The 20036-nt window shown below is 32.9% G+C and overlaps 1 protein-coding gene across 1 annotated transcript; it reads left to right on the top strand.

Annotated features, from left to right (window-relative positions):
• The first annotated feature begins 1244 nt into the window (after positions 1-1244).
• On the top strand, positions 1245-12012 carry LOC131165719 (tetratricopeptide repeat domain-containing protein PYG7, chloroplastic). The gene is made up of 5 exons (XM_058123733.1): positions 1245-1645; positions 6659-6710; positions 9580-9872; positions 10372-10518; positions 11558-12012. Exons 1-5 carry the CDS (start codon positions 1415-1417, stop codon positions 11837-11839), a joined length of 1005 nt encoding a protein of 334 aa, XP_057979716.1. The 5' UTR covers positions 1245-1414; the 3' UTR covers positions 11840-12012.
• Positions 12013-20036: the final 8024 nt, after the last annotated feature.

Genomic DNA, 20036 nt, shown 5'->3' with positions numbered 1-20036 from the left:
TACCATCTTGGCATCCTTCTTTCATATCAATGATGGAAACTTTTGAGGGTGAATGAGTTCGAGTGTCTTACCTAAGTCTTGGTGCTTCAACTAGACAGTTAAAAAAATTGATAATTTAGGGATTGAGGAATGTGAAAAATGAAAACCAAAAAATTATAAATGGATACTTTTTGTCGCAACTCTTATTAGGTCTTTTAATATTCACTCCATTAACGAGCATCTAAAAGGGCCTAATTTGACTATATAAATTAATTATTCATGAGCTTAATCAAATTCAAGGAACCACTTATTTATGTTAAAAAAACGAATTAAGTCCTAACAAGCAAAACTATCAATTTGCCCATCAATGGCTTGGTCCAACTTTTTTTTTTATTTGATTGGTAAATGATAAATTTTATTGATCAAAATGGATATATATATATCTATATATATCTATATATATATATAAATATAAAGAATCTATATATATATATATATATATATAGAAGCTTTGGGTGTACCCGAGAGGATGATAGACGGTGGCGGCGCTAAGTCCTCATGGCTGTGCTCTAGGCTTGGTCCATTTTTAACTCCAATGGTAGCTATGTGCTTGGATTATGCCCTTCAAAAAATGGCAAAAATTGTAGTTGAAATGGGAGATGTGTTACCCCTTTGTGTAGCTTAAGTCATATATATATGTAGTTTTCAAAAATTAAGCAAAATTGTAATTGTATTAATCTTTATTAAGTAGAAAATATTAATAGATCAAATGCCACATTAGTGGGGGCATGTGGCCATCATTGAAAATTTTAAAATAAAGAACTTTTTCGGGAGTAAATTAAGGAGATGCCCCAACTAAAAATACTCATTTGCCCCCATTTTCAAAGATTAAAAACACGAGATCTGAATTTTTTGGTAAATGATTTTGATTGAAATAATTATTACTAATGTTAAATGTGAATTTATATATTTTTAAAATTATTCGCATAGAAAAATATGAAAAAAAAATTATCACTCCCTAGCACATCAAATAATTTTTGTTTATGTTTTTATTTATATATTTTTTACCCCCCATTGAGAAAAATTTTTGAGCTCCCCCACTGGTCATATTCATAGTAAATCTAAATAATATATACTTAATATCACAATTTTTTAAAAATTATTAAATAATAAAAATAAATATAACAAATAGTTATAATTTAAATACATTTTTCTAGAAATGAGAATTTATACTGTAATGGAAAAAAATACATACAGCTTGAGATGGCCGGTGAAGAGCATTTTGGTAATTCAGCATTTGAAGATAGGCCCATCGCCTTCTTCCTTCTCTGAGCCATCCCACCCCTGAAAGATAAACATACCCACCACCCAACCCCAAATCCAAAGCTCGATTCCCAGAACCCTCGTTTAAAATCTCTAACTTCCCAGAGTATCCATGATCTCAAACTCCATTCCCGCCTCAAGGCCTCCGGCAATTCATACATCCTCTTCTTCTTCTTCTTCTTCTTCTTCTGGCAAAAGCAAAACTGCCATGTTGCTCTTCTCTCTGTCTTCTTCGGTCCCCAGAGCTTCTTTCTCTCCCTCCGAAGTCAAAATGTTCTCTTCCGCAATGGGTCGCGTAAAGAAGTCCAAACTTTGCGTTGATTTTATCAAAGCTCGTTCTAATGTAAGTCTTCTGCTTCATTTGCTACTCATATGGTTCAATTCGACAGTGCAATAGAACTCCGTTTGTGTGTGTGTGTGTGTTTTTTTTTTTTTGAGAATTTCACTGGTCAGACGGAAAATAGTGCAGAGTAGAAGCTTATACAGATTGATAGGCTCGAATTCTAATTGTTTAAGCTTTAGAGAAAGAGAAGAAGAAAAAGGAAAATAAAAATTTATTTTCTATTCAAGAACATAAAGCATATTTATGTTTATGTTTGAGACGGATACACTTGATGGGCTTAGACAGAATTGTGAATCTATGTTTTTTCCATCTGAAAGTCAGAGAGTTTTGATTCCGATTTCTAACTTTTTTTATTCCAATTTGAAAATTTGTAAATTTGCACCAGAAACAAGAAAATAGCGGGAAGAATTCACATGGATGGTTCTTCTCTATGATTTTATTGCTAATGTATTTCTTTTTTGGCTTAAAAACAAATGTATAGCAACGATGTTTTTTAACTTATTATTATTTTTTTAATATATTGGTGAGATTTGAATCCCGAATCTCCCTCATCTCACTCCAAATTCCAATCCCAAAATTTCCCCAGCCGAGAACACAACTCTGGGCTGAGTGGGAGCCATCCCATCCAGTGTCATTGACACTAACTGCACAATTGGTAGGAATGGAATGGAAACGGACAGTCTAGAATCAAATTTATTATTTGGTTTCGTCATGCTCTGTATTCAAATTTTCATTCCATTCATTTTCTACCCCACTCCATTCCACAAACTACACGTGCCGTAATAAGGAATAGTGAAACTCTGACCTGCTCAAAGCGAGTTTTCTCAGCACTTGCCTGTATTCTTATATCAACAAATAATTTGGTTGTGATGTTACCAACTTTATGGAAGCAAGAAATGAATCAAATGGTGTATTGTTGATCAGAAAAAAATAAAAATGTGATCTTTCTGTGAATTCTATTGAGTCAAATGTCTGATGCAGTATTCTTGTTGGCGTTGAAGGACTTAACTGATATGATGATCCATGGTCTTTGTGCAAGTTTGATATTGTTTACCTCGTCATGTAAAAGCTTAAGCTCTTAGGTTGTTAGTCAACAATGTAGATCAAGCTTTACACTCCCCCGTGCATGCAACCTGACAACATGTGGAGAGATAATTACAGAGAACATAATAATTTTTTAAACTCCACACAATAAGTGCAAGCAACAAGACAAGAACCCAGGACCTCCTACTAACCAACTCTAATACCATGTTAGATAGCGACTTTATTTAAAAGTTTAAGCTATTAGGTTGTAGACCAACAATGTATATCAAACTTTAACAGATATATGTGTATTAGATCATTAGCCTATTTATCAGAACCTTGGTCATATGAAAATGCATTAGATTTCTAAGGAGTTGAATTTGTAAGAGGAATATTTCAGGAGTAATCCATCCAAATTAAGAGGTGTTGCTGGAATAGGAAGCAATAAGACTTTCTTGAATGACAGTTTGTGCAGTGACAATGGAAGGGGTTTCTGTCCTTCAAGAGGATTGCTTTCTTCAAATAAGTATGGTTCACGACCAAACATTGAAGAAACAAATTTGCCATCATGGCCACCTGTCTACTCTATATGTATAAGCACAGCACTACTCATCTAGGAGCTGGTGCCAAGGTTTGGATTCAACCATCTTCTGCTTAGAAAAAAACCTACCATTAAGGAAACATCAAATGCTTGATGGAGTTACCAAACACACTTCTAATTAGAAATAAAAACATTTAGAACAATGTTGAAAGGAATTTTTTTTTTTTTCAAAAAAAAGAAAAGGGGTTTTGGAAGGACTGCTCTACATAAAATAACAGTGAAATTGAAGCTAAAATAGAATATGAAAGTTTCGCATTTGGAAGGTTCTGTATGCCTGCAGATATGATGATTGATATGTTGTAAATGAGTTGACCTGAGTATGTTCTGATCTTCAAATGAAGAGTGCAGATAACATGTCAATTTTAACCTCTTTTTTTTTTTTTTTAATTTTAATATATGTGCAGTCCATTTAAACTAAACATGTAAGCATGGTTTTTGCAAATTTTGAATCCTGAAAGATTAATTGCTTTCTCATTTTTTATTGTTTGATAAAGCTTCATGCACCATAGTGTTCATTTATTGATTTGAACTCTTAGACGTATTAAAGCACCTGATTTGATGTTTGAGCTTTGGCTACCTCCCCCCACTCACGCATGCATGGGTGTGCATGGTATATAAATATGTCATATGCGCAAAAAACAACAAAGAAAACAGACAAGAAATCCAAGTAACATAAGAACACAAGATTTACGTGGTTCAACAAGTTGCCTATTTCCATGGAGGAGGGAAATATAGATCTTTCTCTAACACAGAAGAGAAAGATGGTTCAATTGTCGGCCAATCCAGAATGCAGAATACATCTTAAATTAAGGGTAAACTAAATCCTCCTACAATCAGGTCAGGCCATATGACCACTGATTCCGATTCTTTTTCTCCATACCAACCAGTGATCATGAAACCAGATTGGATCTTCCAGCATCAGAACTTTTGCAGTTTTGGCCTTTTCATCAATAGGAAAAACACACTTCATATTTTTATTACATTATTTATTTTTTTATACTTGATAATCAAATTCAATTTTTGAAGAGAATTAGAAGTATGAGATATCCTTGAATGGAAAGTACATGATAAAGCTTAGAGGCAAGCATAAAGGAAAAAAAAGTTAGATAAGCAGGGAAGTAATATTACTGCCCCTGCAAAAACACCAAGGTCAATTAGCTCCCATGAAGACGAGAGGCTAGCTCCTTTTTTTGTTGGGGACTGGGCGGGGGTGGGGGTGGGTGTTTGTAAAAAGACCAGGAGCTCAAGGAGGGTTAAAAATGCAAGCTAAATTGATCTAAACTTAAATCCTCTGCCTTTATTTTTCAAGCCCGTTGGCTGCTTCATTTGCTGACCTGGAAATCTTCTTACAACCATGGTCTTAAATTTCCACGAAATTGTCAAAATTTATGATTTTCATCACCCTCGAAACCGAAATGGCAGTCGATTTCCGTCTTTTGTATAATTTCCATTAAAATCTCAATGAATCATCCGAAATTTATCGAAATCTCAAAATTTTAGTGAAACTTGTCTAAATTTAACAATACAATGAAATTTCACTGGAATTCAAAGAGAGATGTGGGAGTGAAGTGAAATTTCTCTTATTATTTGTTGTATTTATTTTATTGAAATGAAAGATTATTACAAGTGCTTTTGAAATTATATGAAAAAATAAACTTACAGTAACAATTTATTTAACTATTCATGTCTAAATTATCATTTTTTTATAATAAATAATATTTAAATGATTTATGAATTTCATTTGTATTAACTAAATATGTTTAATGTACATTATCTTACAAATATATTTGATACACATACTATTTTACAACTTTTCCACCTCATACAAAACATAGATGTATTTAATTTGTAATATATTAGTGCTAAAACTTATATTATTATGTTTGTTAACCAATTCTAAAGTTTTACAAAGAATTCCGTTATTTACTACTAATTTCCATTATTTTTTTAGATCAAAATCAAAATTGACATCAAAATTGAAATTTCCGTACTTTTGGAGCTTCGAAATTTGATTTGAAATCAAAATTTAAGATCTTGCTTACAACCCATGCCATAAAAGCTAGAAAGTGCAGAATCTTGTAATTTAAATGGTTAAGACATCAACAACTAAGGCAACAGCTGTTTAGCCCACTAGTAGTGGTGCACTGGTGACTAATTCACCTTCAGTGAGTGGATGAAGTTGCCTAGTATTATGCCTAAGGAAAAATCCCAACCCCTCCCTTAGTTGGCCGAAAGCTCAACAAAGCAACCGTTAGAAATTTAATTTGGTCCTAGTAATTTCTTTAAGTACCTATGTATATGAACTTTGTTTAGGGGGTCTAGAGGCAAAGGAGATCAATTTTATCTGCATACAAGGTTGTTAAAATCATATCCTACATAGGATTGCTAGGGGGTTTAGCAAGTTCAAATTGAGGATGGTAAGATACCCAACCATATAAAATGAGAATTAAAAGATGCATTTGTGTGTGTGTGTGTATACATATATATTTCATAAATTTCAATCATAGAAGCCAAAAAAATTGGATAGTAAGTGTTCAAAACTAAAAAAATCACGAGCATTGTAGCTCATATGGTAGAGGCCTCACGTGAGATAGAGATAAAGTGCCCATATTGTTGCATTCTTGACTAAATAAAGCAACCTGTAATGAAAAAGAAATAAATACGTAAAAAAAAAAAAAAGAGTACAATTTTAACACGAATTAAAACTATATAACATGAATGCCTAAAATTTTCCTGAAAAATTATTTTAGCAAACAAATAGAAAAGTTAACTATCAAGCTAGCTCCTCAACATTAATGTCATAATCCAAGATACAGTGCTACATTTTGCTTCACCTATGTCATTGAGATCATCATTAATGGCTACATCAAATGCATCATTAAAATCATCATCATCATTGTTATTATGACCAAATGCATGGGTGTGCTACTAATAATCTTCATTTGAACCACTTGATGAAAATCCATGAACTAAACCTAAATAAATGAGTCCATAATTATGTTAAAATTAAATAAACAGAATCACTTCCTAAGTTGTCCATTTCTAGTACAAGTTGTATAAAACAAACTCCAAGTAATTTAAGGCAGAACTAAAAATATAAATTTATTGTAGGATCTCAGAATCCTTCCACAATCCTACTATGATTTGACTGTTCCTATTACTATCTTACCAATTACAATTCCATATAGGATTTGGATTGTTTTGGTAAAGTAGGATCATGATCTGGATCATGATTTAACAAGCATGCCTGTAGATCATGCAAGGTTTTTTTTATCTTGCTCTCAAAATAGTTTCATGTATGATCACAGAATTTTTGTTGATGCAAACTTCTTTGATGATTAATGTACATGTGCAGTTACAAATTTTGTGTTCATTGTGGATGAAGGCAGATATTTGGAAGAGAAATGGCAACTCAGTCGTTAATATCAAAAAATCATTGTGGTAATACCTTGTTCTTTTTTCCGATAATTTCATTTAGAATCTTAATCTAGTTGCATATGCTGTATGCAGAAAAAATTCAATATAATGTCTTAATCATGACTTATGCACTTTTAATTTTTATTTAGTTTGACATTTTGTAGACTTATTATCATTTCACTTCGTATTTTTTGCCTTCTAGGAAATCTCTTCATCCCTTTCTTGTATTAAATATCCATCTAGAACCCAAGAAATGAATTTCTTGTTCTGAGCTCCATGTCATTCATTAAGTGCTTGGAAATCAACAGAAAAGTTACAGAGCTACCATGCCATGCAGAATAGTATGTTTATTGAAAATGCAGCTGAACAAAGTAACAGGTTAACAGCAATGCCATTCTTTTCCTTCCCATTTTTCTATTTACACAACTGAGAAGTAAGGTGTAATCCCAAGAGGGGGGTGAATTGGGTTTATTAAAGTTTCTTTAAAACTTTTGTTCTACAAATTCCTTGATTTAAGAATTAATCCAACGAAATAATATTCAGCAATCACACAATCACAATGATATTGATTTGCAACCCTACAAGCACAGCCAACAATCTTTTTAAGTTAAGTCAACAACTAATGCAAGTTCAATCCTTTAATGAATGAATGATGATAAGATCAGTTTGAATAAAATCTTAGAATATTCAAAATATGAATTTTTTTTCAATCAATAAACTGTTAGAATAAATAATTTTCAGAGATTTGATTTTACAAGACCTAAAAATTTCCTTTAATTAATAGAGCAAGATTAACTTCAACAATGTAGTAAAATCAATATTCAAGATTACTTCTAAATTTGTCAAACCACTTAACAAATAATGATAACCAATATGTTTCTTGGTTTTACATATGAAACAAATTCAGTAATTCAGTGAGCATCAAAATTTGATAATTTGATTTTTCAATCAATCAATCAATATAGTATGCTGATTTCAAATATGGATCAAAGTAAGAAACTTCAGCAACTCTCAATATAATCATACATGCAGGTTATACGTTTGTAGAAAATTAAAGAGAGTAGGGAGAAGAGCTGAAGACCGTATCTTTTACAAGGTTCGGCTAGCGGCCTACGTCCTTGCCGTAAGCAACTGCTATGAGGATTTTCCTTTCCAACTCCTTTACAGGCCAAGTTACAACCTCTCCATATCAGGTGGAGATCCCTCTCTAATAAGAATACCCTTTCTCGTTAGCCAACGATTCAGCAACCCTAAATCGTCAAACAACAACAAAACAAGAAACAATTTTGTATACAAGTAGAACTCTCTCAACAAGAACAAATTAGTACAATTTGAAATCAAAATACTTCAATCAATAATCAATATAAAAGAGTGAAGCTCAAATTATTATCGTTGGGTTTTGATTTGATTTGAAAATCTCAGTAGAGAACGATCAGAAATCGTGAGTTATATCAGCACAAACACAGCAAGATTATTATCACCGGGTTCTGATTTGATTTGAAAATTTTAGTAGAGAACGATCAGAAACCGTGAGTTATATCAGCACAAACACAGCAAGACTTCAGAAAATATTTGAGCAAAAAAGCTTTGAAGAGTAGAAAGAATTTAGATTGATTGCTGATTGTAGATATATTTGATCTTTAGGTTTACCATGTATTTATAGATAAAAAAAGTTAATTTTCGTATTCCCCAAGTTTCTTAGAGTGTTTCCCAAGTTTTCATAAAATTTGGGGGCCAAGTAATCAAATTTGGAAACTTCCCTCACTATTTTAAAATTTAAAAACACAAAGGTCAGTCGCCTGATCTCAAAGGGTCAGTCGCCTGTGCCTTGAAATTACAGCGTATTCTAAAAGTCAGTATTGGGTCAGTCGTCTGAGCCTTAATGGTCAGTCGCCTGATGCAGTTCTGTTTGCATATTTAAAAACATATAAAAATGCCAATCAACTGATCTAACAAGGTCAGTCGCCTGAACTTACAACTTTCAAAAAATCTTTGATTTTTAACACTTTATTCCTTTGATCTTGGAAAAACTGAAATAAAATATTTTCCAGGGTTTTCAAAAATTGGTCTCTAAGTCAATAATGGTTCCTAAGAGCTTCAACCATTTATATTGAAATTTATGAAGTGCTTACATGAGACTTCTTAAGACTATAACTTTTCTAATCACTAAGTTTTCATGTTTATCTTGACATCAAGCTTCAATAGTCTTTAGTTTCATCATGTCTTCTATCTTTGAGTTCAAGCTTTCAAAAGACTTGTCAAGCACTTGATCTTGATATAAAACACTTGAATCACTTGATCACTTGAGTCCTGAAATTTCACTTAACCAAATATGTTAAGTTTTTTTGATTTGTTATCATCAAGATAAGATTATAAGCCTTGTTAGGCCAACAACAACATTGATATTTATGGATGAATCATCTTTTTGTGAAAATAGTTGCTTTTGAAGTTTAGCATCTAATATATAGCCAACCTGTTTGATTTGACATTTACTTCCAGTTTTAACAATGAATTTGGTATAAGATGAAATCAAGACTCCAGAGCTAAACTGTACTTTTTTTAATTAATAATGTTGCTTGTATATTGGAGATATTCAATATGAATTATTTGTTGTGGTTTTGATTGATGCAAGCCTCTAAATTTTTCCAGAACCTTTTTTCTTTTCTTTATTTATTTATATATTTATAATTTTGTTTTCTGGTTTTTTTTAGTTGACAATTGGAATTTGTTCAACCATACAAATTTATGATGGAAAGATCTTATCTTTCCAAGAAATAAGTGTGGTTTTGAATGTGTTCTTCACCTATTTTAATCTTTTGCAGATTTTTTTTTTTTTTTTTTTGAGTTTCTGATTTTCAAATCATCTTATGAAATTTCTTTCAATTTTTTTCAGAATTCTTAAGGAACTTTTTGATTATTGAGGACATTGAAAACATAAAAAGGCCGTTGCTGTGGGTATCTGCTCTCTCTTGTGGAGCGACCTCATGGTTGACTTCTGCACAAGTGGTGCACTCAAGTGAAAATATCAAGTCGGATGCTGTCTATGAGATTGCAGAGGTCTTTGAATTGGGAATCCAGCTATCTTATCTGCTTTTGTTACTAGGTTTGCTTGGGGCTGGATCTTTTTTTGTGATTCGTCAAGTCCTTGCTCGTAGGGAGCTTGACCTTTCTGCTAAAGAATTGCAAGTAAGAATCTATATTTTTTGTTTGTTTTGTTACAACAATTAATTTTCTACTGCCATTGTTGTAAATTCTTTTCCCAAAGATAAGAAGGAACACTTCGACTGCAAAAAAAAAAACCAACTTTTGTTCTTAAAACAACTGCAACAAAAGAATACAATTTCAATTAATTTTTGGAGCTAAGGATGGTACTGCTGTAGTTCGCATACCTGAGTTTTGTAGCTCTATATTTTAAAAGTAAAATTAGTGTGTGTTTTACCCAGCTTTTTGACATTTAGAACTCCAATCTGAGTGTCAATTTTCAATTCTTCCTGCATAGCAAGTTTTTTGATTCTTTTATTTCTTTTTTCGCTTTTCCAAAAAGGCTTATATCTTTTCCATGATTAGCTAGGTTGTTTTTGTTTAAAGTCCTTAGACTACTATTGATTATTGGATTTTGCTGATATTCGTATCTTGTATGACCTTGTTATTATTTTTTTATTTTATTTTATTTCTGGAATATCAGGAGCAGGTAAGAAGTGGTGATGCTGGTGCAACTGGGTTATTCGAACTTGGAGCAGTTATGTTAAGGAGGAAATTTTATCCAGCTGCCACCAAGTACTTGCTTCAAGCAATTGAGAAATGGGATGGAGATGATCAAGATCTTGCCCAGGTTTGATAATCTCCTTTCACCGAAATTGTTATATAAATGGTGTATCCTTGAGATGTTTTTTTTTCCAAAATTTAAATTTAAATTTCTGCTGCCTGTGCTTATTGAAGTCTTTCTAATAAATTCTGCCCATCATTGACATCCAAACACAAACAAAAAGGCAAATCAAAATTTCGAAAGTGAACAAAATAAAAAAAGAAAAACTGTATAGTACGAGGGCAGTGGAGGACAGTTCAGATCTAAAACTGATGCAATTAAATGGGTGATTCTTAAACGGTATAGATCAATCAGATAAAAATAGTTTATCAAACTTAGTGAGGTTAAGACTTGAATTCAGCCGATACAGCTGCCTATTCTCTCTGATGAACCTTGGCATGAGATGCATCTTCCTTTGGTGAGTTGAGGGATTTCCTTTAGAACAACCAAGCCATGGAAAAAGGGAGGAAAATCTGTGCAAGAGGACATTCATCAGTCCCACAGCATTCTTGCCATTGATCAGATCTAACTCTACAATGATAAGAAGAATCCAAACAGGGATTCGAGAACAGTAATCAGAGTTCAGAGTAACCACTGATTCTCTAGCAGCCGAACTACTATTCCTCATCAATTTCATTGCCTTAATGGCATCAGTCTTATCCCTTTCGCCTTCGATTGCACAACCAGTCTTGCTTTTGCAGGAGAGCTCACCCTCATGTGACTTCCTTTTGAATGCACAGCCTATAATGATGAAACTGGCTTGGATTCACACAGCATCCAAGTCAATGGCACCATAGTCTAAGGACATATTTGGCTTATGTATCACATGAAAAAGTTTCATAACTTCATCAGATTTTATGAAGTATCTAATTTAGATTAAAATCCAAAGACACGCGAAAATCATACTCTGGTTCAAATTGGAGTAAACTCGCATGTAATAATTTAGGATATCTTTTGTATGTCTCGACTTGAGTTTTGAATTGGATGTTGCATATACATTTTGGTTCCTCCTGACTTAATATCAACTCCTTAATGGGGCTTCATTTTTCGATCCTTGCTAACCTAGGTTTACAATGCTCTTGGTGTCACTTATGTCCGAGATGGAAAGATAGAAAAGGGGATTGCTCAGTTTGAAAAAGCAGTGACGCTACAACCAGGCTATGTTACAGCTTGGAACAACCTTGGTGATGCCTTTGAGCAGAAGAATGACTTCAAGGCTGCTCTTAAGGCATTTGAAGAGGTGCTTCTCTTCGATCCTAACAACAAGGTGGCACGCCCACGGCGAGATGCATTGAAGGAACGTGTGCAGATGTTCAAGGGAGTTTCTATAAAATCAAAGGAGAGATGACATGATTCTGCTAAGTGGTGTTCTTAATTCTGATGTTGTGGTATTAAATTTTGAAGTTTTGTTTGTTTCCAATTGTCGTTTTGTCTAGTGCAACTAACAATTGTTGTTTGGCTTGACTTGGTGGAATTGTAAGCGTTCTGAATGGCAAATTATGAATGGATCAATGTTCTAAATCTGAGTTTTTCATGCTGCTGTTGTTATTGAAGAAAAGAAAATATACTTTTCCTCTTGAAATTACTCGTTTGCATTGCACTTTATAAAATAAATGAAGAGAATGGGAGCAAAATAGAATGTGAGCAAATCCATTCGTAACTCTTTTTTGTTTTATTTATTTAATCCCTTCAAAAGTAGAGATATTTGCTTTGAAAAGAGGCTAATTTTATATAAAAAAACTACCTCAAGAAAATTAATGATCTTAGTTAAAAATATCAAGTCAGTTTAGAAAAATAATGTTAAATTTAGTTTTTCCCTCTTCAATTAAGGAGTGCTTGACTTTAATATTTATGAATAGAGGTTATATCTAAATGAATTATTAAGTAAGTGAATTGATGGTACATGTCAAGAAATTCAAAAATCTCTTTCTTTTTTTTTTTCTTTTTCTTTTTAAAATTTATCCCTCATAAACAATAAAAATGTCAAAAAAAAAAAAAAAATCAGCAATTGAAGTGGGTAAAATTAAAATAATAAATTTAAGATAGAGGTGTCCAAAATTTTAGAGAAAAAAGACTGGGAGAAAAGGAAGATTATGAAATGGGAAATAGACTACCTATTATGAGTTACTCAAGCCCAAGTGTAATTTTTAATTGACCAAAAAGAAAAAAAAAATAGTATCTTAAAAAGTATAATAAGTAAAATATTTTAGTAAAAAATCTATAATGTTGGCTTTTTGAGTCCAATCTCTGGTTTTGATAATGATAAACGGCAAATTACTTATGTGTGTATTTAGTGATTGAATAAGTTTCAAACACACGTATAAGGGCATTGAGAATGGGAGCCAAAGACACATAAAACTCATATGATCAGACGTTTTTCATGAAAATTAAAGAGTAAAGAAGATAAAGAAGACATTTGTTTTTAATTTGTATTACATTTAAATTTGGTCTGTAATATAATACATTGCATGCATGATGTGGATGAAAAGCTCAATGACCCTATATTGACCTTAGGACCCTGGTACATAAATGAAAAATCCTTTAAGTTAAAAATGTCACATTTATACAAATAAAGATAAAATTTAGGATCAAAATTAAGGTCAAAATTATGTTTGTAAATAGTGTAACAATCCCAAAAGTAGTTATACTTAATTAGGGTTATGATCCTAAAAAAAATATAAATATATAAATAAATAAATTAATTATTATTAACTTAATAATATAAAATAATATATTAATATAATATAATATTATAATATATATATATATATCAATTTTAGGAAGATTTAAATTAAATTTCTTCCCTGAGAGAGACTCCCTGCCATCCAAATTTGCTCTCTCTCTCTCTCTCTCTCTCTCTCTCTCTCTCTCTCTCTCTCTCTCTCTCTCACGTCTCTCCCTCTCTCTCTCCTTGATTTTCTCAGTCAAACAGGTGCCGATCGAAGAACGGAAATTACCACTGGATTCTTATCTCGGCCACCAACATTTTAACCGAAGTGGATTTGTGATCAGGGCATTGTAGACATCACTCCTGAGATAAGGTAAACTCACACTCTCTCTTTAGTTTCTCTCCAATATTCAACCAAATTGACGATCGGATACTACCACAGGGTCCCGATTTCGATCCTCGTCATTTTAATTGTAGCGAATTTTTGATTTGAGGATCTTAGACACCACTCCAAGGTTAAGGTAAGAAGTACAAATTATGCCAGTTATTTTAGAAATTCAACCCATTAAATTATAATAGGTGATTATTAAATTGGAGTATTAGATTATATCAAAATTTTTAGAATGTTTTGGGATTAAGTTAAATTGTGGGGAATTGATTAAATGGAATTTTGGGAAAATATTTTGGAATTGGATTAAACTGCGGGGATTTGATCTTACTGATATTTTTAAATATATTAGAAATTAAATTTAAATACAGGAAGTGGATCAAACCCACGTTTTTAGAATTTAATTGGTTAATGGGAGTGTGTGAGCCTAGGAAATGTTGAAAATAATTATAATTCTGGGGTTGAGTTGATTGAATTGGGGAAAATCTGATTTCAAGATTTTGAACTCCGTATGGTGCGGGTGAGGGTTTAGAGATTTTTAGCAGGTCTCTCAATAAGCAGATAAGGAGAATAAATTATAACAGTTATTTTTAGAAATTACTAGTTGAGTAAATATGTGAAAATGAGAATATGATATTTTGCCTGAGATTATTATGATACGAATATCAAATAAAATTGTGTGGCATATGATTTACTTGAAATATGTTTGAAACTAGGTTATGTGATTTGCACTAAAAATAAAGAGACTATGATACACACACACACACACACACACACACACATATATATTGAAATGTTTTATGTAGAAATGAAGATAATGAAAATCAATTATGTTTTATATACTGAATTGTGATAATATGAGATTTGAAAAATGGAAAATGTCGAAAAATGAAATAGAGAGTTGTTTTATTGAGAACAATGAATTGTGATATATCAATATGTATTTTACTGGAAAATGATGGAATATGATATATATATATATATATATATATATATATATGGATAGAAATGTTTTCTATCATAAACGAGGAAATAAGAAATATCGATATACTTTATTGAGAAATGTTAAAATATGTGAAATGAGATATATACTATTATGAGATGGAATGAGTATTGATATGATGGGAATGAAATAGAAAATGAAAAGAATATTTCTGATGTGATGAAATGTACCAACATATTGAAATGTGAATACCAAAATGCGAATATTGAAATGTGGAAATGAGAACCCTGATGGACTGGAGTTGGATAGAGAGCACGGTACCGTTACTAGCAAGGTGTTAGTTTGCCCACATGATCTCGTGGAGAGTGTGGCGTGACACTTGATTGAACCAGTGAGAAAGGTAGTTTTGCCACTTGGCATCCGGATCAAGAGTGGGCAGGTCAATCGTATTACAGACAGACAGTTTCCTTATTTTGTTCTAACCGAGTTGGCCAACTGCGGTTAGGTCCAGCCTTCGGGCTGCACAACCCAGTCATGGGGGGAAGTATGACAATGTGAATATCCTCAGGGCAACCATGAGTTACAAAAAGAATGTGTACTTGAAACTGAGGACACTCATGAGTTAGATTATGGAATAAATATGGGGGGAAAAAAAGAATGAAAGAGTGTAAATTTAACTACATAAATAATTAGGGTGAAGTAAAATTTTCCGCCCGAAGGCTTACTAAGTAAGGTGAGTACCCTAGTAAGTATCATTTGTAGCCGTACCTGAATTAATCAGATAAGGTTATTAACGATATTAGAGCAGAGGGGCATTACATGTATAGGCGTGTAATCTCCCTTATCCTCGGAAACTTTCACTGTTAAACATTGGTTGCATATGTATGAGTAAGAGTAATGGTATCAAAGCTTATGAAATTATGTTTCATATCTATATAATTATGAGTACATATCTGTATATTTTCTCCAATTACATAATCATTAAAATGAGTGTATTATGATATAACTAAACTCATGCGCCACACACCGTAAATAATTTATTCCATCTTACTGAGAGGCGTCTCTTCCAAATATTTAAATATTTTAGGGAATCGTGACAAACTAGGAGATAGAGCTCTGAGATACAGGGGAGTTGGTACCCTGATAGTTAGGGTAAGTGTCTTGTATTATGGATTTTTGGGGATGTGTATGGATGTTAAGAACTCTAGTTATTTGTATTCTGGATGGTTTTTAAATATTGACTTCATCTGTTAGGGTTGTTTGTATGAGATTGATTGTTTACCAAGTACCCATTTCGGGTCGGGTTATGTTTGAAATGGTATCAGAACTTGTGATGTGGTAGATAATTTGATTATTATAGATTATTATTGGAAAAAAAATTGTATGAAAAATCAGGGCGTCACAGTTTGGTATAAGAGTCTAGGTTATTAAGTTCTGCAGACTTTAGTAAACAACATAATACAATACCAGAATATAGGAATGGATTTCGATGAGAATAAAGGGTGGGTGGATTGGGAATTGAGTTAGTCGTTGTGGAGGATAAGATTGAAATTTAGGGTTCTATCTTGCGGCCCGGAGGCAGGAGTTCCGTGGTTGTTTTTGTGATTTTCCTGGGGTGATGACTGCAGGAAAATCATAGTAAACAATCGCTAGTTTTGTTTCTGAGTGGTAGGACTGAATCTTAAATTGGGAATAAGGATGTTAAGTCGATTGGTGGTAAAAGGATATTTTATGATTCTTAGTTGGGTAAATGTACTAGTTATGTTATGAAGTTAGGGTCTTCAGACTATTTTGTTCTATTTCTAGGGAAATTTTGGTAAACCCTTGAAAGTTTTTGTTTCTGAGAAGAGGGACTGGAACTTGAGATATTAGTTTGTTGGGTAGGTCATAATCTCTGTGGATTTAGGGTTTGGTCCTTAAAATGGCTTAGGGCATATAAGAAGGAGGATAGTTAAGGTTTTGAGACTGAGTGGTGCGTTAAGACTTACCTTGGAAATGTGCATATTTAACCATTTTCTTGGTAAGAAAATTGTATCAGTTACATTAAGGTATCGAAAATCTAAGATTGTTTCGGTTCTATTTTCAAGATGGACCTCGGGAATAACAACGCAAATACTGAAAGTAGTGGCAATGTGAGGGCTTCCAGCATAGATGGTAGTGACTTTGAATAGGTGCTGCATAGTGCAGGCCAACAGATCATGGTAGGGATTGTGTGGAACTAAGGGGGATAGAACTACCCACCAGCTAACCCGAGGTACACTGTCGAGTAATTTATCTACATGAATCCCCTGACTTTTACGGGGGGATTCGATCAAATCATTGTGAAGGAATGGATCCGAGAGATGGAAGATATATTGGTAAGTTTTCGCTGTGCATATGAGTAGAAAATTCTTTATGCTGTTTTGAACATGACTGGGGAGGCCAAGCGTTGGCAGATATTGGTAAAGCTACTCGAAGAACAAAGATTGGAACTAGCAACCCTGACATGGAACCGTTTTAAGGAAATTCTTTATGATCGATACATTCACTTTTCTACCAGAGATGCCTAGGTGGAGGAGTTTATGAACCTGAACCATAGGAAGAGATCTATGCCTCCTGAATTTCAGGCAGGGTCTAGCTGGGGGCTATGGAGGAGGCAGGATAGTAGAGGTTGTAACACCCCAAACCCTTAATCCCGGGTCCAGCGCATTATACCTGATAATATCTTGATAATCCATAAATCAATTTATACGCAGCGGAAAACATAAACATAATCTCCATATAACATAATACCAGAGTTTACTAATTCTAACAACCAACCATAATAAATTAATCATCCACCAGTATTCAAATATATACATGTCTCCAAAACATTATCCACTAATACCAGTATGTTTCACAACCATCTATATCTTATAAAACTTAAAACATAAATCATAAAACATAAAATATACATATCAAAATTAACATAAAAATATACCATTTTTCTTATATTTTCCAAAAATGTTATAAAATCTCGAGCTCTCAAAGCTCGATCCTGAGAAATCTTGGAAATAAATGAATTCATATTCGGCTGAGACACATCTCAATAAGGGAAGAAACAATATATTAAACTCAGCGTGTGGCCATCATGAGATTATACGTATTATTTTATAATATTTGCAAATCATTAACATAATTTCCTAAAACCATTTTCTGATCCTAATCAAACACATACAAATGTTTAACCCACAAGATTACCCAAGGATAGGGGTGATTACCCCCTCATACAAGTAGCACCCCTCTGCTCTGATACTTAGGTAACCCTAAGGTCACAATTAAAACATACCAGAGCACTCACCTTACTCAGTAAGCCCTCAAGTGTTAAATTGATCTCGTACTCGTGCATTCAACAATAGTTTATCGGCAAAGACCCTAAGGATAGGGAATTCTACCCGCCCATACAAGTAGGTTCCCTCTGCCCTAGTACGTTATGCGGCTACTGCCACATCTGTAGCTACTAGTGCACTCGCCTTACTCAGCAAGCCCTCAGGCGAAGAGTGTGCCCTCCCCAAACGTAACATGTTCTACATACATAAATACTTCTAATATCATAATACACCATTCTTTCTGTCATTATACATTTATACACATTCATTTATGTTCATAACTTAACTTTACATTTTGTTTCACTTTAAGTGGCTCTTTCCCATTTACATCATTTACCTTTGTCATTTCATTTCATTGCATAACATATCATTTCATTATTTCGTACTACAGCTAGTCTTTAGCCATCATCAGTTAGTCTACGTAGAAACGTGTTAGATCTGCTAACACAGCTCTTTTTAGCTGTCATCAGTTAGTCTACACAGAAGTGTGCTAGATTTGCTAACATGGCTGTCTTTCAATTGTCTTACATTTACATGGTTGCATTTAACATACACAGGCAACATTGTCCATATCATATTTTATTTTCATTGCTTTACTTACTTAACCTGCATCTCATACATTTAACATATATTTGCACACAGCATTCTATTTACTTATGCCACACAATTTAGCAATAGAATTTATACACTGCCTGTAAAATAAGCCAACTAACATTTAATGTTTATATACTAAAAATACCTTTCATGTCTTACATAAATATTCTAAAAATATTTTTTCACTTTCATCAGTTCATTTTCACACATACATATCTAATAAACAGCCCTAAACTCGAAGGAAATATAATTTAAATGGCTGACATTTTACCCATACTGAAACATATACACGTACATATAACACAATTTATTTTTCCATTAAATTCATAAAAATTCTGATTTAATATATATTTTTTCCCTTACCTGATTTCTTGAACTACGCCAACAGGGACTCCGAAAAATACCTGCGGGGCTCATTCAGAGCCTGAAATTAAATTTCTAATTCCAATAAATTATTCTTGAATAAAATATTATTTAAATATTTCCTATGGCCATAATTCCTAAATAAATAATAATATCCTTAAATTTAGCCAAATTGCCAAATTTTTCAAATCCCACTCTCGCTTTGGAGTAGGGCCTAAAAAACCCCAATTGAAAAATTACCTACGCCAAAATGACGACAACGATGATTAGGACCTTGCGGTGGTGCCTGATCGTCGATTCAACAGCAAATTTAACCATAAATTGAGAAATTGGGGAAAAATTACCTTTCCCCAGGAGCAGTACCTAAACCATTCCCACGACAAATCCGCTCCAGTAGAAATGTCGGTGGTGGAGCTAGGAATCCAATGGCACCTTCCGTTTCTCGATCGGTTGAGTATTCGTCGAGAAATGAGAGGAGAGAGAGAGGCGGAGACGGAGAGGTGACGGAGAACAACTGAGTTGCAGAGAGAGATTGAGAGAGAGAGAGACGTCTGAGATTCAGCTTTCATCTTCTTTTTTCTTTTTTTTTTAACTTACTTTTAGATAACCTTTATATATAAATATATATATTATACTTTAACTTTTATATATACATGTATTAAACTTATATATATATATATATATATATATATATATATTTTATTCCAAATTTTTTTTACTATTCTCTTATTTATTTAATTAATGTAATAATATTTAATTAATTTATTAATTAATTGATAATTACTTTTTTTTTCATACTATTTCTTTTTATTTGTTTATTTAACACATTAATTTAATAGTGTTTAACCAATTAATTATTTATTTATTTTAATTAATTATTTTTTTAATTTTTTTTTCAGGTTATTACAGAGGTGGTCATAGATAGGGGATGGGAGACCGAGTTGTAAAGGGCAAACCGATGCACCCTCTTTGTTCCAGATGCTATAGGAGACACCCAAAATTCACATTTACTAAACTTGGCATACAACTTCTTTTCCCGAAATGTCTGTAAAACTTGCCTCAGGTGCGTCTTATGCTCCTCATAGCTTCTCGAATAAACCAGTACATTATCAATAAATACAACAACAAACTGGTCTAAATATTGGTGGAAGACTCTGTTCATCAAGTCCATAAATACCACAGGAGCATTCGTCAAACCAAACGGCATAACAAGAAACTCGTAATGCCCGTACCTGGTCTTGA

The sequence above is a fragment of the Malania oleifera genome, chromosome 10 (genome assembly GCF_029873635.1).
Source record: "Malania oleifera isolate guangnan ecotype guangnan chromosome 10, ASM2987363v1, whole genome shotgun sequence".
Taxonomy (NCBI): domain Eukaryota; kingdom Viridiplantae; phylum Streptophyta; class Magnoliopsida; order Santalales; family Ximeniaceae; genus Malania; species Malania oleifera.
The sequence above is the reverse complement of the archived record's forward strand: the minus strand, read 5'-3'. Positions and strand labels throughout refer to the sequence as shown.

Bases quoted from the DNA above. Each gene is read 5' to 3' on its own strand.
- LOC131165719 (XM_058123733.1), top strand. From the start codon at position 1,415: ATGATCTCAAACTCCATTCCCGCCTCAAGGCCTCCGGCAATTCATACA. The intron at 9,873-10,371 runs GTAAGAATCTAT...CTGGAATATCAG, and splicing joins TTTCTGCTAAAGAATTGCAA to GAGCAGGTAAGAAGTGGTGA. The intron at 10,519-11,557 runs GTTTGATAATCT...TTGCTAACCTAG, and splicing joins ATGATCAAGATCTTGCCCAG to GTTTACAATGCTCTTGGTGT.